The sequence below is a fragment of the Manis javanica genome, chromosome 2, assembly GCF_040802235.1.
Source record: "Manis javanica isolate MJ-LG chromosome 2, MJ_LKY, whole genome shotgun sequence".
Lineage (NCBI taxonomy): Eukaryota > Metazoa > Chordata > Mammalia > Pholidota > Manidae > Manis > Manis javanica.
The window spans coordinates 62173826-62201066 of NC_133157.1; the positions used below are offsets into that span (position 1 = coordinate 62173826).

At 40.0% G+C, this 27241-nt stretch overlaps 1 protein-coding gene across 1 annotated transcript in view; it reads right to left on the reverse strand.

Moving 5' to 3' along the window:
* Positions 1–27241, reverse strand: part of SLC1A1 (solute carrier family 1 member 1) — a 66646-nt gene that overhangs the window by 15586 nt on the left and 23819 nt on the right. Inside the window, exons 2-5 of the mRNA XM_017651322.3 lie at positions 17834–17974; positions 3115–3207; positions 1343–1457; positions 107–149 (exon numbers count right to left, since the gene is read on the reverse strand). Of these exons, the coding sequence (XP_017506811.1) occupies positions 107–149; positions 1343–1457; positions 3115–3207; positions 17834–17974 (392 nt within the window). The remainder of the gene's footprint in view (positions 1–106; positions 150–1342; positions 1458–3114; positions 3208–17833; positions 17975–27241) is intronic.

Below are 27241 nucleotides of genomic sequence, written 5' to 3' on the forward strand. Positions count from 1 at the left end.
GGTGAGAGAGTGATTTCCTAAGAGGAGGGGGAACGGGAAGAGGAGATGAAGCCTTAATTGGTAATGGGAAGAGAGGAGCAACTTCAGGGCAAAAAGTTACTATTACCTGCTGAAAACAGGCTTGGACAAGGTTCTCAGGGAACATATTCCTGTTGGAGACATGAAAAGCAGTATTATGATAAGGCAAAAGTGCTTTTTAAATTTTTTGATCATACCCCCAATACATTGGTGGAAATGAGTATACTATAGAATTAGTACCCTGGTTTCTCTTGTGCCATTGCATAGGACTTCCTGGCATTAAGATTTATTTCTCCCTGCTGAGCTTCAATCAAATATAGAAAGCTCTCCTAATCAACCATCACTTAGCTGACCACTGAGTAACTGCAGGATTTGCTTTCCTTAGGGAAACATTGTGCTGGCAGGTGGACAATCACAGGCAAGAGACTCCTTTAATATTCTGCACATTTCTGTTTTCACTGATAAGAATGTATGCTTACAAGAGTCCACTGTGTTTGTTCACAAATTCTTTATGGCAGTTGCAAATATCACTGTAATTACTGAATTAAAAATTACATAAACCAATGAAATATGAACATGAAAAGAAAGGAGTGGTTTCTATAAAGCCAAGCTGAATGTCTGAAAACTCAACCAAGGCAGTGACTAAAATGGTTGTGGTTAAATTAGGTATGGTGAGACAACTGAAATAGAAAGAAAAACTGGAAGGATTTGACATGCAGCTTTCTTTGCACTTCTAAGGCTTTTGTTTCTCCATTTCAATGAAACTAAAGCTGTAGATGATGCATTTACAAGCACATCATATGCAACAGAAATGATGTGAAATTATAATCAACTGACACACTAAAAAAACTGGCCAGGAAATGCTTGTAACCATTAAGTGTGAACAAAATATGTACTGTACATTTGTACTGTTTATTTTCTGCTTTAGTTCCTATGTTTTTATTAATACCAGTTTCCAGCCCTGATTGCTTCAGATAGAGGGTTTCTCCTGTACAATTAAAAAGTATATTTCTTCAGGTGTTCTTCAGAACTGACCACCCAGCCCAGCCCAGCCCAGCATCTTAATGCAACAGTGTGCTTTCTGCCTCTCTGTCCATCTCAAATTCTGACAGGGGTGCCTGCTCCTTCCAGTCTCTCTTGGGACCATGAGCTGGCAAGCAGGACTGGCTATGTAATTTGAAGGGCCCAGGGCAAATGGAAATACACAATTTAAAAATTATTAAAAATGTCAAATGGCAATAGCAGAGCATGAAACCAAGCACGGGGTCCTGTGAGACCACACAGACTATAGGCCTATGAAACCCCCTGCTGGCCAGACACTCACCTGAGCAGGTCTAACATGGCATCCACTGTACTGACTTCAGGACTGCTGCCTGTCCTGTTAATTTCATCCACTTTCTGGGTGACACCAGGCTTGATGCTCACCACCAGCACGATACCTGTGGCCAAGGATGGCATCCACAGAGATTAAGAATGTTCCAGAGCACCTGGCCCTCCTAGTCCTTCCTTCTTAGAACCAACAGGCATGGTGGACTTGGCAATGGGGACCCTGAGGTCCAGCCAAAATGCTGAGCTTCAGCTGGGACCTCAGCAGTGGCCTTAAGTATCTTTCCATTTAAATGAGGCAGAGGGAACTCTTCCCATGTTTTTTTTTTTTAAATGAAAGGGGCTGCATTCCAGAATTGCTTCTGTAAATACCTGTGATGAGAATATCCCTTTTCTCTTTTCTTTAGTTTATGATATCAGCCTAGGCAGGGGGTTGGAGGAAGGGTGATTAATTTTCCAACTCAGGACCCTTACACAGTTATCTTTCTCTAACTTTTACCCACAGATGCCACTTCTTTTTCTGAGGGTCATACAGAACAAGCTTTATGTTCCTTCCAATAAGTGGAAAGTTGTTGTGTAACCCCCAGAAGGGTTAAGGTTAGGAAAAGTGTTCCCTGTGACTTTCAGTGGGTGGAATGAGGACAAATAGAAGGAATTACAGAGAGAGAGAGAGAGTTCTCTCTGTAAGAACTGCCTAAATGGAGAGCATCTGAAAGCACCATTTTTTGGCCTGTGGAAGTAATAGGTTCCTGTCTCTGGAGGTGCCCAAGCAGAGGTGGGAGGGTGTAGAAAAGACCAAGGTGGTTTAACTAGAGGGGAACGAAGAAGAGAAAGTCTTTGTGTCCTTTCTCATTCCTCCCAAGAGGAACTGCCAGGTCAAGGGGGTGGGACTTCAGGTGCTGAATGGGTAGTTTGCTAGCTGGAGAAATCCTCAGGCACAGAAGAGAGGGTTCTCTCGGAGCTTGCAGAAGATGTACGCCCAGCTTGTTTCTTTGTGTTGGCCTCCCTTAGGAACCTCAGGAGATGCTGCTGTGGTTTCAGGCAAGGTTCAGGCCCTCCTAGGTCTCCCCTGGCCTAATACCACTAAAACCTCACTACATGCTCACTACCTGTTATCAGTTCATTAGAGCGGACCCGCAGGGCTCCAGGCTGGCTGCAACATCTGAGGGCATTCTTATCCCCTCTACCCATGCTGGGCATCCTTCTTAAAATGTCACACTAGGTCACAGAGGATGGACCACACTTTCTTCACAAAAAAAGGGCACAAGAACAGTTATATTCCCCTATTAGAACTTTCTCTCTTTTTTAAGTGTAATTTATACTTGATAAGACTCTCCTAGCTCTTAGCTCTCCATACTGTGTGACATTTGAAAAGCTCTGAAATGCTGTCTTTCTGGAAATAGTTTATAATTATACTCAACTCCACTATTACACACTAATTTTCCAGTTTAAAGATTATATAAGCTCTTGGCTTCACTTCCTTTTACCCAATGATCCTGAGGAGGCACAGACCTTTCAGGTCTGTCACCCCCTTTCTGTTTCTTATGAGAGACATCAATAAGTAGTACTATGGCTGAAATTCACTCAGTATTGTATTTTCTTCATATAAAAGAGGCTGTGCAGACTTCAAGTCCAAAAGTTTTATGGGAGTTTGACAATACAACTTTCTGAATTAAAAAACAAAGAACAGTGCATTTAAAAAAGATCACCTACTTTTAAACAAAAGGTCACAACTATACAAAGAAATTAGGACTCAGAAATAAATTTTACCTAGAATTACAGCAATGAAAGTGGTACAGAAATAATATATGACGGCACGCACACCAATTTTTCCAGATACGTTGGAATCCAGTGAAGCAACACCTGAAAGTGGGGAGAAGTCAGATTATATTAATTTTTTAAAAGATCCGTTCCCGAGAGTGGTGGTTCCCTTAATCTTCAAGTTGGGTAACGAAGAGCTGAGAGCCATGCTCTGCATCCACCAGGCCTGCCTCACACATTTCCTGGGTAAGATGCAGCGGGCAAAGCAGCACTTCAAAACTCCAAACACAGAACTTAGAGATGGGAGACCAGCGATGCCTCTGGCTGCCCCGGGGGCCTTTGGCTCCTCTCGGGAGTGGTCACGAGTCACGGGCCTGACTTCCCCTTCTCGGCTGCTCTCAGAACTTTATCCAGATTTGTACATTACATCACTCAACAGCCTTTATAATAAACTCCTTTTGGAATTCAGTATCAAGGAAAAGTATAATCTTGAAGAACTGAGATAGCTCTTTCCCCACAAAATGAAAATATAACTTGTGATGGTTTCCTTTTCTACCTTGTCTGTTTTAAAGCTCCAAGTCAAGTAGAAATATAGTTTTATTTGTGATTATAAAATATATGTTCATTATAATAATCTGCAAAGAAAAGAGAAAAAGGTAAGGATAAAAACAGAGTTCACTTCATCTCGTCAGCCATAGTTAATATTCTGGGGGATATTCTTCCAAAATTTTATCTTGAATTTTTTGTAAATCTAGCTGAGATAATTTTAGTTTTTAATCCTTTCTTCTTAATACTACATTATAAAGACTTTTTTCTTATTCTTGCAAATTCACCATGCAGATAATTTTAAGGGCTACATAATCTTCTGTCCTATGACTGTAATATAATGTATTTGATCATCCACTTACTGTTGGATCTTCAGATAGTCTCAGAGCCAAATTCTTCTTCTGGCATATTTTCTTCTTGTTTTCATGACCTTTGAATTGCTTGTATGTTAACAACCTTATAGTGTATGGCTTTCATTGTGAGACACCTTAAAATTTCCATTTTTAAAATTTCTGATTTAAGAGACTTGCACTGCAACCTTGTCAGATCTAGTTTCAAATGGTCTTCAGTGGCCAAGAAAATGACTGAATGTTGCCTGGACTTGAAAAAGCTGTCTAGAATGCCAAGATTAGCTGTAGAGGTAGAAGACATGCATCTCCTTTTGCTAGAAACCTCTGTCTTCCATCAAAGATGCTTCTATAAATGGAATCAAATGGTGCTGCTCTCTAACTGGACTACTGGCACATGGGAGTCAGGGCAAATTAAGAAGCAACTAAATCAACTTTCAGCGAGCTGTCATTTGGAAGTTTCAGACTCTCCCCTGCCTGATTTCCAAAATGAGAATCACATTTTGAGTCAAATGATCATCATAGAAATGACTTTAAGTCTTAAACGTGTGTGAGTTGTCCCATGACCATTTAGTCTGAAGTACAGGGTAGTGGGAGAAATAAAGAGGCCGTGAGAGGCAACCCCAAGGAAAAGGTAGTGCCTGTCAGCGATCAGCATGCTCAAGAGCTTTTATATTCGCCCCTCACACTATAAAAGGCCTATCCATTTTTCTAAGAGTGACAAGGATTCTGCTCCTCACATATAACTGTACATACCTGATGTACAGGAAAAAAATTGCTAAGGAAGTTAATCATTGTTATGCTGAGAGTGAGTCATCTCTCCACACCACTCCTCCAGCTGCTGCTTGCCCCTTTGGGAGTTAATGTTTTGAGAGAAGGGGCTCTGGCCATCTCATGGCCGCCTGGCGTATTGTTAAGGGCCTATTCACCAACCCCCGGGACAAGATTATACAGTGATCATATGATGGGCATATTGCAACAATCACATCCTAGAATAACCTTGATGATAGTTCTATTCTCTCTCTCTCTGGGAAAAACATGGTTTGGTGTGCAGAGAAAACTTTCTCTTCCCAATGGCAAGACAGTTAAAAAAATTCTGCCAGAAACAATAACAACAAAAAACCCAAGAGATACTGAAGGCCACAATTCAGAAATGAATGAACTATCTCATATTTAGTTTGGTCTCTTAAAAAAAGAGCAAACAATAATGCAAATATGGAAGGTTGCTAAATATATTATATAACTATAAAATGTGCCCATTCCATTTTAGAGCTCTGTGCATTATTTTGATAAATAAAACATTTGTTATCAGCAATGGTAGGTTAAAAAAAATCAAGAAAATCACCAATTGAACAGAATTCCAAGTAACCTGTATGAACACATATGACTCTCACCTAATAGAGGTTGTATTGTATTTTCAGATACATTGTCCTTTGGTAGATGTCCAATTTAAGCATCTCCAGGCCCTTAAGGTGTTGACAAGTGATAGGCTCACAGGGAAGCTACAGAATTATTCTTTGGTATGCATTTCATGCCCTCTCAGTATTTTCTTCCAACAGTGAAACAAATTATATCTGTGTGGGTAATTGTTTCCAGCATATGTTAATATGTCTTAATTTGTCTTAATGATTTGCCATGGGCTGGTGCCTCTGCTTCTATCCCAGGGCCCAGCTGGCAATAAAAGCCTTTATAATAATGAGATTCTTGGTGGAAATATTTTAAATAAATACATCTCCTAAGGCTGTCAGCTAGCTCCTCTCTGCTGGAATGCAGCAGCTCTCTTGTAGTTACTTTCCAGAAGAGCTCTTTTTCCCAATTCCTCAAATCTACCTCAGTCCTGGAATTCTCCTGGATACATAAGGACTGCAATCAAATCAACAATCGTACTTCTCTGTATCTCTAGACTTACCCCTCTACCTCTCCAGCCATTACTGCCTGGGGGCAGAGCTGGCCCCCAGATCCAGGCTCTTGGACAATTTACAATGCGATGTTGAGAGGATGGGGTGGTGACCACTGTATAGGGAAGGAACATAAGCAGGGAAACAGCCTAATCTTTGAGATTCCATAATAGGGACATTATTGAACTTAACATGAATATAAAATGCCTGTCTGGATGGCCACCGACCTGCCAATAAGAACGATGACGATGATAATTATAATAAAACTGTTGACAATGATGACAATAGACACTGTATTGAGCAAAGGCTGCATGTGAAGTGCAGTATCTCCTCTGATTCTCACTGTAAGCCCACCAGGTAGGCATTCTCATTCCCATTTTACAGAGGAGAAAACTGTGACTCAGAAACATGCCACAGCCCTTAGCTGGTGAGTGGCAGAGCTGGGATACTAAGTCAGGTTTGACCTCACAGGCCATTATTCTTAACCACTCTGTCATACTGGCTGTGTCCATGTGCTACAAAATTTTAGAGCAGCGCCGCTTAATATAACTTCCTGTGATGGTGGAAATATTCTCTCTCTGTGCTGCCCATGGCAGTAGTCACAAGCTCCATGTGGCTAGTGAGCACCTGAAACGTGGCCAAAATGACTGAGGAGTGAATTTTAATTTTGCCTAATTTTAATTAATGTCAGTGGTTAATGGCTATCATATTGAGTAGCACAATCTCTAGACCTTACCAGTGTCCAGCAGTTAGCGGGTGCTCAACAATGCTGAATGAACAAACTCAAGGTTAACTCCATTGCAAAATTCAATACAGCATCTACCTGGCCAGCTCAGGGCAGGGGAGAGGATGGTGGTAAACATACCCTCCTCATCTTCTGGTATGCACTTCTATCACCGCATTGACCTTAAGGCTGAGGCTTATTCTTCTCTGGGTCCTCAGTGCATTAAATGAGGCAGGTGCTTTCTGAATTTTTTACTTGATGTTTTCTATGTGACACAAAGAGCACTGCTTTTTAAAGAGGTACAAACTTCCAATTATAAAATAAAGAAGTCACAGGAATGAACGGTACAGCATGGGGAATATACTCAATAATATTGTAGTAACTTTGTATGGTGACAGATGGTAACTACCCTTAACTGTGGTGGGCATTTTGTAATGTATATAAATTTCCAATGACTATGTTGTTCACCTGGAATTAATATAATATTATGTCAACTGTACTTCAGTTTAAAAAGCTGCACTTTCACAGGTAGTCCTCTCCTTACAACATGAGCCCATTTCAAAGATCTACTGGTGCCGAAGGTTAGGAACTTAGCAGGTGTCTCCTTAGAAACCATCTGCACGGGGCCACTGGTTCAGCCCTAGGGTGGCCGGGAAGAACACTTCTCACTGACAATAGATCTCCACGTGAGAGAGTATTTAGCATCTTCAGTGTTTGTGTACCTTGGTTTCTTTTTATTATGGTGTATGCCAACCCCGCCTTTTAGAATTTTTTTTTCCTAATGGACATCCCCATGAAATTTTAATACCATAGACAAACTGTATATCTGTTTATGTACTAAATGTATGCATGTACTTTTTACATAAAAAGAGTAAGTTTCTCCCCCTCAGCCCAAAGAACCAGCTGTTGCTGCTTGGGGGCGATATTGCTCCTGCTGGGAACATGGGGTCCAGCTCAATGGATACTGTTGTGGGAACGGTTCCTCAACCCAGATGCTGGACTCCGAAGACGGCACCTCCCATCAGTTCCTCAGTCACACTGGACACATGTCCAGTGCTCACAAGCCACACAGAGCTTGTGGCTACTGCAAGGGGCAATACAAGTGAGAACATTTCCAGGAAGTTCTACTGGCCAGTGATGTTCTAGAATTTTGTAGCACGATAGAGCCATTATGACATAGTGGTAAGAATACAGCACCTGTTACTTGGGTAAGGTCAGGTGGCACACCGACCTTAGTCCCAAACAGGTGACAGCTGACATATCACCATGCTTTATCCCGGGCTTTTACTCTCAGTTGCCACCTGGATTACTTGCTTTCAAGCCATGCCTCATGCTTGGTAAAGTCTAGAGGGCCATTGCTCTTTACAGTCAACTCCCAGAACTCATTTCTTCTGGGAGCCAACACCTGCCCTCTGGGAGTTGGTAAATGACAGGGGACTGTGCACTAACCATTACAAAGCAGGTGTGATGAGATCTTCATAGAAATCTACAGTGTTTGAAAACATAGCAACTGGAAAAGTAATTTAATGTCTTGTGAGTGTAATAACAATAGGGATAGATTTTGTATGTCTTTGTTTTTTAATCTTTTTCTAGTTATTCATTTTTATTATAGTTATAAAGATTGATCTTTGGCAGACTGGAAATTTAAAAAACTGGATTTCTTTCCACCCAGTTTTAAAAACTTTGCAAAGCACTGGTTCAGAGGAAGGCATTATGGGCTTTCTGATGAGCCAGAGGTGTCAGCAGGCCGAGGTGACCAGGGGCCACCTGGAGGAGTAGGGCCTGAACTGGGCAGAAAAAGAGCAGGATTCTGACAAAGATTCTTTGCTTGACCACACTTTAGTCAGGCTTCTGAACCTTCTCCTAGACCCACCAGTGTACTTCCTTGCAAAATCTACTTTTAGCAAGAACCCTGCTAAATCAGCGTAACCAGAACCCCCTGCCCGATACCCTGGTCAGGTTCTTCCTCCTCCGCCATCACCCAGCTGGTGTCTGAATACCCCAGCCTGTCTACCAAGAATCCTGTGAGGCCAGCGTAGCCAGAAATCCCCTTATCTCTGATGTTTGCTTTTAATAATTTTCCATGCGCTGACCCCCACCCTGCTCCTTGGCTATAAATTCCCATTTGCTGGTTCTTTATTTAGAGTTCAGCTCACTCTCTCCTCCCCACTGCAAAATGCTTATACCTATCTCAATGGTCCTGAATAAAGTCTGCTTTATCACCTTTAACAAATGTCATCAAAAATTTTTTTTCTTTAACAAGCACAGGTACCAGAGAGCCCAGGGTTGTCCTTTAAAAGCAGGGACCATTTTGAGGCTGTGGCCTAGAAATATACCAATCCAAGGCTGTCCTTGGAAGTTAGGGAACCTGTTAACTTTTTATTTTAAGAAACCACACTTGCTTTTTTACCTTGGTAGGAGGCTCTGATGAGCTGGGATGCTGGCTCCTGGCCAAAGCAGTAATAATTTATTAAAACTTTTTATAAAAACACTGTAAAAGAAGCAGTTGCCATGGGCTAAACAATGGCATGTTTTAAAAATAAACACCCAAAGGCAAAAGACTCCTCTGATTAAGCTACCACCCACTGGAGAACAAAGTTTTTCTGACAGCCTCTCTCCACCTTGCCACTAAGGTGGCGAAATGAACTGCTATTGGCAGCCTTTTCGGTCTGGTGTTTGATGGTACTTTACGATGGTAAGTGGACACAACGTCCAAGCAACTCATTGTTGCACAGGAGTTAAAACCCTCTTATCCAGATGCCACTTGTCTCTCTGTCACCAGTAGAGATGCCAGTGCCATGGAGAGAAATAAGCCTTCTTCTCCCAGACTCAATTTCCCCATCTATACAATGCAGGTTTTAAATGTCTCTACTTCCTCAAGGGTAACTGTGAGGTGTAAAATAAACATCACCTTGCACAGCTGTTGTGAGGTTTGCAAATAGTATTTGTAAAATGCTTAGCACAGGGCTTAGCACTTAATATGTACTCTCTAAAGAGACCATAACTATTGAATGAAATGATCAACAGGATGTGTGTCACTGAGCAAATGGAAAGGCACTTAAGAAGTGTTAACTCATTCCTTCTCTCCTTCCATAAACCCTCTTCATTCCTTCACCACATGCCCACTTAAGAGATCTTTTAAACACATGCATCAGGCCATTTCATACTCTGGCATAACCCTCCAATGGTACTAATGAAAAAACAGACCATCCTTACCCCAGCTAATGAGCCCTGCAGGAAGAGTGCCTGCCTGCCTCCCAGCCCCAGCCTGTGCAGCCTCCCTGGTTAGTTGCCCTCCTCCAGCGCTCCTCTGGAGCAGAGCAAGCTCCCTCCCACTCCAAGGTCTACACACAGGCTCTTCCCTCTGCCTGACTGCTTCTCCTTACTCTTCATTTACTTATCTGTAAGGCTTTTCCTCAGAGTCCGTCCCAGAGTTACCAGGCTCACTCAGGCTCCCTTGTTTTCCTCTCCTGGCATTCTGTTCATATAATGTTTCACATCTTTTATCCATGAACTCATTATTTAGTGTCTGTCTTTTTCATAAGACTATCTGTTCCATGAGGGCAGGGGACCTAGATATCTACTTGTTCACCAGTGTATACCCCATGCCCAGCACATAACAGCTTGACAAACATCTGCGGACTGAACGAATAACCTAGTTATTAAGGTATAGTTGCCTGCCCCTAAACCCTCTCACACACTTCAGTCTCTGAAAATGTTCTAGAATGGAACTTGAAACTATGTCAGTCTCAGGTGCTGCCCTTCTGATGTGTGTGATCTTGGAAAAGTGGTTTAATCTCTCTTCAACCTCCTGTTTCTAAAATTGGAGATGAAGTCCCACCTCCTTTACCTCTTCACTGGATTGCTGTGAACACTGAATAAACGAGTGCATTCCCCCAGGAAAGCAGGGCTGGCTATGATGGCACTTTGTTAATGCAGGGCACAGGGAAATCTCTGTAGCCTGGATTAATATCCCTGGAATGTTAAATGGAAGAGAAAAGGCAGAGGGGAGCATGCAAAATATGTTTTTGTGTGCAGTTCACCTACGATATCTATTTTTCTTAGAGACATTAATACAAAGAACTCCCTTAAAATAGGTTATATCATCACCTCAGACTATTCAGTGAAGTTAACAAAATAAACTGGTCCTTAGGCAGAACCAACTAAAGGTCACTTTGTAGCTTCTATCAGCATCTGATGTTCACAACGCATCACTAAGCAGCAGGTTGGCCGCCTGGCTCTTCAGCAGTCCAGGTGGCTATTACAGAAATTTTTTATTTTTTAATTCTACGGAGTGTGGTGGTCTTTGTAGTTGGAACCAATTTTTCAGAAGACCCATGAACTTTTGTAGGAGGCTTATTGTTCAACAAAGCATTAAACACACCTCAGAAGAACTAAGAAACTCAGCATTCTCTTCAAAGTCCATCTGAATGCTTTGACATCAGGAGAGCTAACAGTGCAATGCAACTTTTCTGGTTTTCTGTCACGACTGAATTATTATCATGCTCTCTCTTTGCTTCTCCCTATCCTGTAAAACTGGTAGCTCAGGCTCCTGGGTAGAAGCTATTTACACGCTGGTGCACTTTATAAACTAGTAGCATGGCAAATCTTTTTACGCTGTGTTTACTTCCAGAATGAACACCCCACACTCTCATATGTATGGCTCAATGGCCCTGAGGCTTCTGTTGCTAATGCAGGGACTTTCTAGAAATATCTAATAGTATCAGACAAACAGAGTAAATCAAAAAAGTATACAGCACTTTAAATGCTCTGTGACATGGTACTATTATAGGTGAGAAAAAGTTAAGTAACCTGTTCAAGGTTCATAGCTAGTAAATAGCAGAGCCAGTACGCAGACCTAAGCAGTTGGATGCTTACCCTGCGCGCTTGCTTACCCACCAGACTCTCCTGCCCCCTCTATGATCGATACTGACAAACATTCTTTGCTTGACTATACTCAGGTTCCTGAACCTTCTCCTAAACCCATCTGTCCACTTCCTTATAAAATCTAGTTTTAGCAAGAACTCTGCTAAATCAATTTAATCAGCACCCTCAATATCTGACCACTCTTGATATACAATTGGGTTCCTCATCTTTCACCAATCCCCAGGTGATCTCTGATCACCCTGGCTTGTTTTCAGCAAGAATCCATTTAGGTCAGGTTAGCTAGAATCCCACTCACCCTGATATTTCCTCTCAGTAATTATCCATCCACTGATCCCCCTACCCTCTCCTCTTGTGTGGGGCTATCAACTCCCACTTGCCGATGCTGTATTCACCTGAAGTTGAGCCCAATCTCTCTTCCCCACTGCAAAATCCCATTGCAGCGGTCCCTATACCTATTATGATGGTCCTGAAAAGAGTCTTCCTTAAGTGTCATTGATTTTTCTTTTATTTTAACAGGTCCTCTCCACTTGAAGCTTGTTCAGGATGTCCCTGTGTAGGGAATGGCACAGGTGGGAGCCACGGCTGTACCTTGCTTCCCTGTGCCTCCAGGCCCAAGTACAGAGCCCTCAGAAGGCACACAAACCCCATGCTCACCTTTCCTTGCCTATTCCTCCCCCGATGTTTCCAGCATTCATGCAAAGGCTCACCGTTCTCACAAGATGCTGTGCCACCTGCTCTCTTCTTCCGCCTGAAATGCCTGCTCCCTTTCAGCTGATTCTTTACTGATCTTTTCTTTACTTCACCCCTAAATCCCCTCCACTGTCCCCATTCCCACAAAGCACTTATCACACAGCATTATAATGTACTCTCTCTTCCCTGCAGGAGTAGGACTCATTTTTATATCCTGTGTGCCTAGCACAGAGCTTGGGACATCAAAGATGGAATGAATAGCCTCCCAGGTCCATGCATTCAACACATAGAAGGTACCTCAGAATCCCTGCAGGGCTTCTCACTCCTTTTTCTTAAGAAAGAAAGCCAGGTTAACTAATAGCTGTACAGAGCTGTGAACTAGTCTAGCCCAGTTTAGGTGGAAGGAAAGCATATTCCTGGTTGATTCTCTGGGTTTTATTATCGCAGAGAGAGACCAAAGCAGGGCACACTTATATCTTGTCACTTTTCATTTTATTACCGTGGCAAGTGGCACATTCATTGTGGGAACTCCATTTCTTATATGCCATGTACCCCATTAATATAGTAAGTCTTCTGGCTTCAATAGCTGTGTTCTAAGTCAACACACGTTTGTTGATCATCTTAGGAAAATGTTTACAACTCTGCCCTTGGAGTTGAGTTCCTTTATGCAGGAACCCCTAAACATTTTGAAATTTTAATGTAAAGGCTGGAGTGACAACCATTTAAAAGAAGTTTGAAGGATTTTTTTTTAAATCTTCTAAGGGTAGAATCTTAAATTTATCGTTGGAGAAGCTCCCCACAAATATAAATCCAATACCCAACCAATATTCTGTGGAAACTGGAAAGTCCTTGATAAACAGAACAAAAGTGTTTTCTACTAAGTCTTATGTTTGGTAATGTGACTTGACTGGGAGCTGGAATCAATACTGGGACCCAGAGATTCAGAAGCTTGGGGTATAGGGAAAGTAAGTTTTCTTGGTTTGGTATAAACTTAGAATGCACTGAGCTACAAACCAGTAAGTATTGCTTCTTGAGGAGCCTGCATTTGTAGGAAATCCATAGGGAGATGCCGCTGGGATGGGCAGGAAGGAGCATATTGCTCTGGAGGAGGAGCTGTGCACAGGAGCCAGTATGGGCTTGGCAGAGCTTAAGCTGAAGAGACACACGGCCTGCGGGTTGGGTGGTGTGCCCCCACCCAGCAGGTACCAATGATACCTGTTCTAGTGTGAGTCCCCTGATGGCTCCTGCAGCAAAACCACCCCCTGGTGGCTATGAAGGGGTTTCCTCTGGAGCAGATCTTCCACAGTGGTGATCATCCCAGGAAAAGGTTGCTCCAGGGCCAGGACAGGGAGACTCATGGGATGGTGAAACTTTTCCTTCTTAGAACTGGTGTTGGGTGGTGCAGGTCTGAGGGGCAGCAAGGCTTGGAGCATCGTCATGTGGACGTGTAAGCTGGCTCTGACCTCCCGGAGGCAGGATGGCAGTCAAGCAAAGAGCTGCCCTCTTAAGGGGCCCTAAGGGATCTCAAAAGAGCCCCTTCAGGGAGAAGCTAGATGTCACCAGCTTATATTATATAAATAAGTTTCACCTGCTTTTATCCCACAAACTTTTTAAAGCTTTGTCCCAAGTAATAGCCTAGTATCAGGTGAGCTATGAAAAATTAAGTTCTCATTCCTATCTTAGGTTGCAGGAAAAGGGGGAGCTCCTCAGGATCAGAGGGGTGGCATCAGCCACAGGAGACACCAGGATAGGCAGCGGTCCTCGATGGAGCACTTCTGGCTCAGGCGGTGGTGGCAAAGAGGCTGGACTGGAAGAGATGGGGACTACTTCCTGAGCACAGCTATGATCCGTTCCTGGAAAGATGCTCAGGGAACCCCTTCAGGCAGGAGCTGAGGCACTGTTCCATTCCTGTGCTTGTCAGAGGTGGCTCAAGTCATTATAATTTGGGTCATTAAAGAAACTGTGGCCTGAATTTAAGCTCACTGGCAGGGGAGACCAGGTCCAGGGTTTTGCAGAGCCACAATTCTTGGGCATGTTCATAAGCCATTTTCCTTGATCTTTTCCTGGTGGTTGATATAAACACAGTTCACAAACCTAAAGGTTAACAGGGCCCAAGCATAGACATTCTGTGCATGGCACGAGTGTCTCTCTGAGGATGTAAATTATGGGCAGGATTCTGTTAGTACCTACTCTGTCTCTCTCTCTGAAAATGCCTTGAGATTATGTTTACTGCGCCTTCCTTCTCTCTTTTTTTCTGTTTTAAAGCAAATCCCAGACATTGTTATTTCATTCTTGTGAAATTCTATATGCACTAAAAAGTAAGAACATTTTCTTACATAACTAAATGCCATTATCACTACTAACAAAATTATCAATTATTTCTTGATACCATCTCAGAGCCAGTCTATATTCACATTTCTCCAATGACATCTTATCCTCATCATCATGTGAAGAGGGATTCTTCCTGTTTAAAAAAAATATATAGTTGTAAACTAAGTATTTTTATGTCAGCAGAGGCTTTTGTACTAGTTCATTTGGAAAGAGAGTTTCCTTTATGCAGGAGCACAGATTATTAGTCTTGGGTCTCAGTTTTCTACCTCTAATCTACGTATCCTTAGGCCACTCATTCAGGTCTCCCCAGCTTCCAACATGCATCCTCTTATTGTAATAAATGTAGAAAACAAGCTATTGATCTGCTGGATGTATAAGGGCTTTGAAATGTGCAAACCGCTCTTCCTGTGTATTTTTCACGGCCATCTTCCACTTTATCTGTGCTGGTTCTGTACTGGGTGGGGAGGCTGAGGACCACTGCTGAGGGCCTGGGGAAGGACTGAACCCCAGGGTAAAGGCGGCCTGAGCCGCAGGGACAGGAAGCTGGGGAAGAGAGGAGCAGGAAGACTACCAGAGGCAAGGTTGGAGGCACAGAGGACAATCCATCCCATTTTCTTCTTTCTTTCTTCAAAACAAACAAACAAAATGAACAAAAATAACATGTATTTGTCTTGAAAATGTAAGGAAAGCACAATGAATCACATTTCCTTACTATCCAGGTCTAACCATTAACTATTTGGTTTTGCTCCTTTTAAAAACATATATAAACGTTAATAAAGTTTGGATTGTGTAACTTTTTTCATTCTCTTACTTTATAACATATTAGGAACATTTCCACATGTCATTAGACATGTTTCCCAAACAAGATTTTTAATAGTTGTATAGAATCCTAACTTATGGGTATAACATACATTTAGATTGCTTTTAATTTATTACCATTAAAAATGTTTTACCACAAATGTCCTTGTACCTAAATATTTGAACATACCTCTGATTATTTCTTCATGGTAAGTTCTGAGAAGTAGAATTACTAAGTGGAAAGATCAGAACATGTTCCAAACTGCCCCCTAGAAAGTTTTTTCCAACTTAGACAGTATCCAAAAATGTACAAATGAGCCCATTTCCCACACCCTTGCCAACACTAGTATTAATACTTTTCCTTTAAACCTGACAATGTAAAGCCTGACTATGGCATCATTATTCCTGTTCTTCTTTGTTCATGTCCCTTGAATCTGACTATTTTATTCATGTGAAAGAACAGGTAGTGGGTCTGCTCTTTCTCTAATTCCTGTTTAACTGCTGGTGGTTTGGTGAAGAAGAACATGTAGAAACTACCATACCTGTGCTACAGCTTCAAAGAGCAGCTGGCTATGTTACTGCAATGCTGAAGGTTCGAAATCATTTCCCTAGATTATTTACAAGGTGGAACTAGCACCCAAAACAGCCAGACTGCAGAAATCTCTCTAGTTATAGACTGCCAAGAGTAGTATGTATTTTCAAACACCCAATATCATACATAGGAACTAGTATGTTCCTATGTGTATTATTACCTTTTCTTCTAAAACATGGTTTACTATAAGAGTTTTTGATTTGCTGCCTACTTTGGATCAACCTTTCATAACTTTCTCTATAGACACAAGATCTAAATAGCCTCAGTCATCAAGTGGTTTGTGAACCTGTGCAATTACAGTAGATATGTGCACCTGTGAACATTATTCTTGGGAAAGAGTCCAAAGCTTTCATCATGTTCTCAAAGGAGCCTAAGAAAAGATTAAGAATCTCTGGCATGGAGAAAACCCTAAGGGGTTGTAATGGCAGTGCCCAAAGGGGCCAGTAACTAATGTAAATGAGTGAAGTGGATGAGGTATTAGTAATATGGAATAGTGGGGATTGTGGCATTCTCAAATACATTTGCTCCAACTAAAAGTGTCTCTCAGCTCCAATCCATTGTTGGTATGTGGAAACATATGTCCACTGTTTCCTGATCTTATTTTTTTTCAGTGGAAGTAAAAATCTGGATGCTTACTTGAAACCTTCCAAATTTTAAATGCTTACAATACTTTAAAGTTAAACAAATAAACCTTATATGGTACAAACAATTGGTCTGCTGATATGGCCCTCAGACTGCAGGGCCTAAAAGATGCCAGGCATAACAAAACATAACTGAATAAGTAAATAAAAATAATTAAATGTTCTCTTTAGGTTTGTAATAAGCCAGGAACAGTAAGACCATTTAAGAACAAGGCTCCCAAGGCATTCTAGTCTCACTAGAGTTTGGCACTTGAAAAATTCAATTCCCAAATCTATAAATCTTCAAGCAATGCAGTTCCTGAATTCAGCAGAGACTGATACCCACCATCCCTTCCCCCAGACAATGTCCAGTACTCTACATAGATTAGTCCCAGTCTCTTTAGTGGGTGGAGAAACATGTTATTGAAGAGGACATGTCAAGGATCCTAACTGCATGATTATATAAAACCTAATTCTCATGCCATGTTTCACTTATTGACAGAATTAAGTACCAGAAACTATGGAATGCTTACCAGAGATGCTTACCAGACCCAGACTAATGACATTTTGTAAACCAAATAAATTTCTATGTACATAAAAGTTTGTTCTTTAAAGGGACCCTGCCACATGACCAATAAAGGAAAAATCATTACCAAATTCAACTGTGTCACAAGTTCAGACTTAAAAATACTAGGCCTTTAAAATATGGTGCCATCCCATAATTAAATTTTTCTCATATCATGTAGCTGCTAGTCCCCTGGGTGAATTTTTAGGGCAGGCATGTGGCAGGTTCTGAGTTCTGTGGAGTAGAAGTGTGTGAGGAGAGGGGCTGAGGGACCCTGTAGGCAGCTGCTGAGCAGACAGAGCAGGGAAATAAATGTGTGAACTACTGAAATCTGGCCCAAACTAACCACACATTTTGCCTAAGGACACAGTTTAGTGACCAAATATCCTAAGGACACAGTTTAGTGACCAAATATGACTCCCCACCACCCCATTCTGTGCCCTGGCTAGAGTTTTATTTAGTATGTTTGAAAAATGGCAGCTTCCTTATAAGATATTAAATAGCTGGACAAATGAAGATTTGAACTATGGTGGACAGTGCTCCACACAGAGCAATGCCACTGTGGGTGATGAAATATTTCCTATCAAGTAAAATACACACTTTCTGAGTGTGTGTGTATGTGTGTGTGTGATGCATCAAATGTATTTATACTTTTTTCATAATTAGAAATGAATGACTTAGGTGATGGCTCTTTAAATAATTGTAGAGAACATCAGCTTTCTCAAGGTACCTGTAATCATGCTGGATACAATTAATGGTAAAATGATGAGTTTCAGCATCCTCATTAGAATTTCTCCAGGAAATGCGAAGTAGAATTTTTCTAGATTAGAGAGCTTGCTGTATTCTCGAACCAAGAGTCCCATGACAATCCCTACGAAAACAAAGATTGAAAGAAGAGGAACATTGTTGAGTTCTCCTGTATATATTTTTATGGAAAAATACCCAGCCAATGCACATTTTAATGACAAAGAAAATAATTTAGATGATCTATGAGTCTGTAAATATTTTAGACTTAAAAAGAATCAGATTTTAATGAGTAGAAAGTATACATTATTCAGTAAATCTGCAAAAAATATTCTTCATGGGAAAGCTTTTATTCTCTTTTCTTCTCTTTCAATTATATTTATTATAATGACAAAACATCATAAAATACTGTGAGAAAGAAAAATTCATCATCTTAGTCAACTCAATACAGTTATTTTGCTTTTATGCATAACTCTAATTCCTTGTCTACCTTAGATATTTTATGTATTTCATAGTTTACATAGTAGTTTGTTTTTCTTATTTTTATCATAAATTCTTTTTATAATTCTCTAAATACTCTTCTCTGTTTATGTAACTTTCATAATTATAACATAAGATTCTATTAGTTTGGTATAGTTACCATATTGTTGAGCAGTCGTGTTCTCTAATGCTTCACATTCTTTTTTCTAGATAATGAAGTGTTCAGGTTTGTTTGATCAGGTTTTTATGTAGTTTCTGATCCTGAGTACCTCAGACCTTGAGGCTTGTAATTATGTGAGTTTATTAGGGAAAGGTCCACTATCAAGAAATGTCTACAGGCAAGATGTCTATATGAATTCCTTCATTTGTGATAACTCTGATAACTAAAACAACTTTAAAATATTTCTTATTTATCCTCTTCCAAATGGTTTCATAACATCTAACTGCCCCAATCCACCCCTGGCCCTTACTCCCTTTTTTAAACCAAGAAATAAAGTGGTTTGGGCTGCCTTGCACATCTATTTGCCTTCTTCAACCTCTGACGAAAACATGCTCCTTGGAAGTAAGATGGCCGAAGGGCAGGAAGAGTTAAGGAGGGTATCATTGGACATGCTCACTCACAAACTCAAATACTAGCTTGTGAAAATTTAGAGTTGTTTGGTTACAGTTAAGAACTCTAGGACAATGGAAAGAAATGTGAATTATAATCAATACCAGAGTTCTCATTTTTATTCATGTCTACTTCCCACACCAAACAGATGAACCTCATATCAGATTTACATGTGTGTGGTGACCTTATCCTTGGCTTAATTTTATTTTCCTACGTAGTCTACCTTTGCCTTGATCTCTTTATTTTGTGCATACATTACTCTATGTATTTCTGATTATCCACTTTTAATTATTTTTGGAACAAATCTATACACAAACATTTTTTAAATTGTAGCTCAAACCAGAAAAAAAATGCTATTATCAGCTCTATTTGGTTCCTATTTCAAACCCTAGTGTTAGACACTTAAATGGTTAAGAACACTAAAGATTCAAAATATTTTAAGTGAATTTAAAAAGTATGTTGTGTTTACTTCCTACTTAATCAGTTGCCTACGTTCAGCTGGTCTATATGGAACATATCTGTATTTTGCTATAAGGATATTCTCTAATGTTCACTGTTTTAAAAAACTAACAGACATTCTCACTCATACTATTTAGGTTGCCTCAAGTAAAATCTTGGCTTATATGTCAAAGAAAGCTCTGTATGTAAAAATAAAGGAGATGTGTTTATGCTCAAAAACCAGCCACAAAAGCCCTCTGTTGAGCAGCAGAAGTGCTCTGATCTTAGGGTTTCTATTACTAGCGATTAACTGTGCCTCTAATCATCTCCAACCCATACAAATGCAGGGCGATTAGAAGGAAATGTACTTGGTATTTTTCAGCTTTTAGCCAGATATGAGTTTTTATGGGAGACATAAAAGAGTCACCACAAGGAGTCATTTGAAAGCAATCAGAGGTGACAGGCACCATGAATAGGTTACTGTATTTAGTGATGAAAGCTTTCTATCAAGCTTGTTCTTGAAATTGAGTATCATGAATTGTACTCCAATATTTCTTTTTTTACTGAAAAGAAGGAGAATATAAATACCAACCAAGACCTGGAAAAAGCAGTTGGGAGATGAACCCTGGGCCAGCAATGTCACCCTCAGACCCTTAAATACAAGAAGTGGCTGTTGAGTGACCTCAGCCAGGAGTTACACTCAGTAAATGGGCATGTTTTATCCTGTTCTCACGTTTGGAAAATGAGGTGCAGACAAGAAAAAAAACAGTGGAAGATTTTCCAGGTTCCAAAATGAGGTCAGGACTTCACAGGGTAAAACCTTCCCCTACCCTTTTCCAGAGTTCCAACTTTAGACTGGATTAAGGAGTGTGGAGAGGTCTCCAAAGCCAAAGGCTGCTGGGAATGAGTGCCTGCCTGGGGGCGCACAGGTCAGACCCACCTGGTAGGGCCACTCCCAGAGTGGCGCAGTTCCTTGGAGGCTCTCAGCAGGGCTCACGAGGAAGCCTAGAGGTAAAATGTTACCTTGGCCTCCGTAGCCCCAGAAGTACCAGTGACTCATTCTCGGGCTGCCTTCCCCACACAGCAAGGAGTTCCCAAGCAGGTACCGAGGCCGGGTGGGAAGAACACGGTATTAGAAAAGCAGGCAAGAGTTCTGGTTCTGCCATTTACAAACTGTGTTTCCTTGGGCCAGAACTTTAACATCTGCAATCGACCAGTGGTGGGATTAGATGCATGGGGCAAAGGGTTGGATTAGATGCCTTCAAAGGTCGCTTTGAATGCCCAAGAAGCTATGATCATCTCTAAGCTTTGGTGTCCTCAACTTTAAAATGGGAACAGCTCATTATTAAATTCAAGCAGCTCATTAGCTCCTAGCTAGTTTACTGTGCTTTATCCAGTTTTACTGTTAAATCTAAGTATACTGGTAAAACAGGGAAGGGAGAAACTAGGGAAGAAAACAGTTAAGACCTCAGCTGGACATTTCTTCTTCAAGTTCATGTACAAAAATTGAAGCTCAAAAGAGAAGATGCACAGAATGTCATCTCTTCATGCCCATGTCTCAAGCATTTGCCTGTCTAGTAACACTACCTTGGAGGTAATGGCGTGATATTTTCCCAAGTTTAAAAAAGAAAAGTCTCATGTAATTAATTATGCCAACATAGCCACTCTCCCCCTCCCCACCTCTATTTTCCAGGTCCTATCCAGTTTTTGTTCTTATGTGCATGTTTTTCTTAGTAAAAATTGTTTAGGAATAATAGTTGAATTGCATTTGGTTCAGGTTTATAAAAACAAAATTGTTCCTGTTTTAGGGTATTTGCAGCAAAGAGATTAAAATCTGCTGTGATTTTTAATCAAAGCCCCAGAATAGATTTCTGGTACACAGATTGATTTTAGCTTCATTAAATAAAAATTATTGGCAAAGGAAAAATATTTTTAATTATCACTGAGACAGTTATCTAGCCATGCCATCACACTAGGCACTATATTAAGCAACTTAACAATTTGCCTTTTTGCCCTTTGGGAGCTGATCTAAGATGAATGCTGATAACAGGAAAAGAAAAAGTGTAGAATGAATAGTCAGCATCAACAAATGACTATGTGCATACACTGAATAGGAGGATGGTTTTCCTATCTTGTCCTTCAACTGAAATATATCTATCCCCCTTTCCCACCTTTTTCTTCAGTGTTGAGTAGCTCCCCCACTGCAAGCTGTTTCCGTGAACTATGGCTCAAAAACAGATGCCTCTGAATCTGTAGTTTTTACTTCCAAACCCTTAAAAAATATATTTACTGCACCAACAGCATTATCACAGCTCTACTGGAAATAACAGGTGCAAAACTTTCACGAACTCAAATATATGCGAAGTGAAATTGTTTTCATTTTTCCATATACCATTATAATTAATCATAATGTAGTGGTTAACAGTTTTTAGTACTGTGGTAAGCACTTCAAATGAATTATCTCTTTTATGTTATCTCGTGTAATTTTTAATGGCTATATATAACTATAGGGTTTTTTTGTAATTTTTTGAGATGAAATTCATGTGACATAAAATTTACCATTTTTAGAGTATGTATTTCAGTGGTTTTTAGTATATTCACAGTGTTGTGTGACTATCACCACTATGTAATTCCATGACCCCCAAAAGAAGCTCCATATCTGTTATCAGTCACTCCCCATTCCTTTCTCCCCTCAGCCCCTAGAAATTATTAATCTGCTTTCTGTCTCTATATTCATATATCCATTTCCTATAAATGGAAGCATACACAATGAAGCTGTGATGATTAGTCTTATGTGTCAACTTGGCTGGGTTATAGTATGAGTTATTCAATAAAACACTAATCCAGGCATCACTGTGAAGGCATTTTGTAGATGGGGTCACTATCTACGATTAGTTGACTTTACACAAAGGAAATTACCCTTAATAATCTAGGTGGCCTCATCCAATCAATTGAAGGCCTTAAGAGCAAAAACTGAGATTTTCAGGAGAAGGAATTCTGCCTCAGGACTGCAGCATCAACTCTTGATCAAGGTTCCAGCCTGCCAGCCTGCCCTATGGATTTCAGACTTGCTGGCCCTGACAGTCACAGTCGTGTGAGCCAGTTCCTTAAAATAAATCTCATGTAGATATATAAATATAAAGAGATTCTGTTTCTTTGGAGAATTCTGATTGATATCATGGCATTTATGTCTGGATTCTTTCATGTAGTGTAGTGTTTTCAATATTCATCCATGTTATAAGCATGTAAGCATTTTTGTTTTACTTTTAGGATTTCTCCTTTAACATTACATTGTAGGCATTTCCTCATGTTACTCATGTTTAACTTTTTAAAACACTGGATACTACTAAATTGGAGGGGAATGTTTCTTGACTGCCCAAACGCTAAACATTTCAATTCTTGACAATGTTGCATAACGTCACCAACTTTTCCTAAAAAGCAAAGGGGACAAGCATAGAGTATGATGCAAAGGCTTGAGTTATTATACATTTTTAGGTTCAAGGGAAGAAAGTACATTGAGCACATTATTTGTGGTATCTAAATTCAAGAAAAAGAAAAACCAAATGAATATTTATAAACATCCAACTACATGCCAAGTTCTGTATTAAGTGCTAGAGGATTTGAAGGGGAGGAGTTTAAAAAGAATACAATTTTGTTATTATTGCAGTCATAAATATTTTCCTTCATAGATGGATCTGTCCACTATCAATGGGAAATATGGTTTGCACTGTTTTGTTAATAGCCATGATTGTGTACTTTGAGTCACCTATTGTTTTTTTGTCTACCACCTACAATTAAGAATTCGGTCTGACAGGAAAAAGTTGACTTTTGTGAGGATCTAACAGGTTTCTGTATTTTTCTCTATCCATTTAAATGTATAATGCTGTTTGTGTGTTTGGTGATTTGATTTAGATGATATATTTTGTAACCTGCCTAGTTTCTTTTTGAGATTTTTTCATTATGTCTTTGAGATTTATTCCTATTAATACAAGTAGATCCACTCTAAATGCTTTTCAGTAGTCCATACCACATTTTCTATTTTTTTGTTTTCTAATGATTAACTTCCTTCTATTCTTCTTAGGTTTAATCCTATTTTTTTCTAACTTTTTGAATTGATTAACACATAAGCTTGGTTTTTCAATATATGCATTTAAGAGTATGCATTTCCTTCTAAATGTCTGTGCCCACATTATTCTCAGTTGTTTAGTTCTAAATGTCTTATAATCTCTATTGCGATTTCTCCTTTGAACTATAAATTCTTTAAAAATATGCTTTTAAAAGTATCCAAATATATGAGGATTTGGGGTCCTTTTTGTATTCCTTCTTTTTGTCTCTGTGATGTATTTTGACTGATTTTTCTCACACCTATCTCCCAGTTTACGGATCCTTATTTCAGTTGTACTCATTGGACTTTCAATTCCTCCATTGAGTATTTAACTCCATTGTCTCTAAGTTTCATTTCTGGAAGTTACTGTATCCTTTTCATAGTATCAGTTTTCTGTTTTCTAGTTTCTATTTCACCTGTTTTCTTTAATCATTTTAAACATATTTTGTACATATTCTTTCAGATTGTTATATCATCTCCAGTTTCTGGAATACATATTCTCTTGCTTGTATCATTTCCCCTGAGTGGTTCATAATTTTTTACTATAGATTTAATTTTGGGGAGGGGTTGTCTTTCTGTGAACTGCAAAAGTGTCCCTATAGGAAACTTGTTTCTCCTGGGGATTTAGATGTTTCAAGGCCACCAGGACAGTTTTCTCATTAGTTTTTCAGTTTAGGAGGTCAGCATTCTATGGTGGTATAAATTAAGATCACACATCCAGTTAAGTAAAAGTGTAGGCTCTAATTTTTCACAGGTGCCCCCTTCCCCTTTACTCTTAGCCATGGGCAGATGGCAAGCATTCTCAGGGTTTTCCTGAGTCACTGGGTAGAATTTTCTGATCTTGTTTCCCAGGATTGGGCCAAATTTTGAGGTTCCACGTTATATGCAAAGGTCTGATTCTAGCTCCTTTACGCATAAATGGGCCAGGATCCTATCTCTTTTCCCCATATGAATATTAAAACCCATCTCCCATCATTAAGGCCTATAATTGGGTTTAGACCTCAGAATCAGCTTTGTTTACACATCTGGCTTTGAGTTCCCTTTTTACTTCTAGCATATGATGATTTTCCTTTTTTTTTTCATTTGGGTTTGACTATATATTATTTGGAGAAGTGTGTTATTTTTCTATGTGTTTGAGATAGTAAGGATCTATCCATATTAGCTCAACCACCATATGACTAGACAGTACAGCATCATCAGTTATTTATTCCTTACCCTTTCCAATATGTCCATTTTAAGATGAGTAAGGGAGTCAGGGAAGATTTGAGTCCCACAATATATAGGAAATATCTTGCTATATTAAAGACTTCTGTATTAAAACAATTGTTGCTCTTCCAAGGACTCCTATGTAATCTCATGGGATCAATCGGCCAGCAATCATTTACAGACTACTTAATTTGTGCAACACATTAGCCAATGGGGAAACAGAAATGAGAGAAATGCATAATCAAGGGACCATTAATCTACATGTTGAAATAAGGCATATTAAATCATGGGACACTCTGAGGGAAGAAATTAATTCAGCACCTCCATTTAGAGGCAGGCTCTGTAACCAGAATATCTGTTTTCAAATCCTGGCTTGGGCATTTTATCAGCTGTGTTATCTTGAGCAAAATACGTATCCTGCTGCTTGTGCCTCTATTTTCTTTTCCATAACAATGGGCACAATAAAATAACCCCATAGAGTCACTGGGAGATATAAAAATGAGACTAGATATGTAAAGTGCTTAGATTAAACAGAACCTGGCTCACATAGTAAGTACCCAATAAGTGTTAATTATTATCATAGGTTGTGTGCTTTTCATAGATTTTTCTCATGAAATCATCCAAACAGTGGTGGCTCTCACAGGTGAGTCATGGTCACAAAGCTCAAAAGCAGCGGAGTCAGGAGCTGAGAGGAGAAATTCATGTAAAATATTTTTGGTGTAATCACATTTACAAAGTTATTCCTTGAGTCTACTGTATTTATTTTGGTAGAGAAATATTTCCTTTTATCATATAAATTAAAATAATTTTGAGGTTAAAACCATGAGACATAAGGAACGCATGAAAAATGCACTGAATGTAATGTTGTTCATCTCTATATTACTTGATATCACTGAAATAAAAGTCTCGTGATCTTGGTGGCACCAGAAAAAAAGGCATTTTAAAATTCTTCTGGTGTCTTCTGAAAGAATTTTCATTATGATTCAATAACTTAATTAAATTCTGCAAATATTTACTGTCCAAGGGATGTTAGGTCCAGTGGTGGGAGTAAACATATAAACATGGATAATATAAAACCCCTTACCACAAAAAGCTCCCTGTCTAATGAGCGACAGTCACAGATGTGACTCAGCATAGCTAGGAGTCTGAGTCTGGGAGGGATGAAGAATACACTGAAACGTGGATGTAGGTGCTGTGCGAAGGCAGGGAAGTAGAGAAGGAAGCGGGAAGGCTGAGGAAGGCTCAAGAATAAACACGAACAGAAAACTATTTCAGGATTTTTATGGAATTATTTACAACCCTGAGAGCATTTCAGGGAAATGCCAGTTGTTTTTCTTCATCCAGCAATGAAAGGAAGCTGCAGTCAGTACTAGGATGGATCAGTATCACATGAGACTAAACGCATGGAAGACATGAAAAGATGAAGATTAGTCACACAGACACCAACTGACTAATCACGTGCTGTGAGCATCAACAGGGCATTACAATGAGGGTATATGCTTCTTAAACTTGGATGTGCATATGAAACACCTGGGGATTTTGTTAAAAGGCAGGTTCAGTCAGTGGGACCGCACTTTGAGTAGCAAAGAGGTAAATGAACCTGGAAAGGACATCCATAAGACCTTGCCAGTAATGGTGACATTTACCTCGACAAAGCAGAAAGACCTTGCTGCCAGCCTCAAGCCCAGCACAGGGAGGAGAGGCTCAGTCAATATGCAAGCAAGGGGGTAAGGTCCTGGGCATACAACTGTCCTGGCTGACTTAGTCTCTTACTTAGTCACCTTCTTCAACTGTGGTCTGCCCTTCCCTATTCTGCCTTGGTTTTGGGGTTCTAGAACTTTGAAGTGTGCAGTGGTAAAGTCACAGGTGAGCTTGAATGAGGAAACTGAGACTTCAGACGGCCCTCATAAAGCTTCTGGCCAAGCCACCTCAAAGAGGCAAACTCATCTTGACTAGAAGATATGTGCTATGATGATGGAAGATGTGGGGGGTGAGGTACAGGTGCCTCAGAATTTTTCTTTAAGAGCAAAAGACAACTTAATTCTGAAGCAAAAACAATGTTTCCATCCCACCTTGGATAAAAATGCCATAAACTCTCAACTTTCTGCTATCATACACATCCTCAGCCTCTACGGCACCTTCTACTATGGGAGACAGTGACCTGGCTTTCCTCAGAGCAGGGGGGAGGATTAATGCTCAGCCTTAATAATGAAACTCTTGACAAAGTGCTTCCTTCTCACCCCAATCCCCATTTTTTGAGTATAAGTTCTGGTAAACTTCCACATAGTAATAGGGACATATGGGGTAGGGCCTGATAGAGACCACCAAGCTTCACAATATGGTGGCAAATATAAATTTTCTTGAAATATTTTGCTTTATGATTGGCTCAAGAAAGGTAGATATGCACATTATATATCTGATAAGGTATCACTAGTACCCAGAATATATATACAACTCTTATAACTCAACAATAAAAAGACAACCCAATTTTTAAAAATGGACAAAGGATTTGAATAGACAGTTCTCCAAAATACACAAATGGCTGATACACCCAA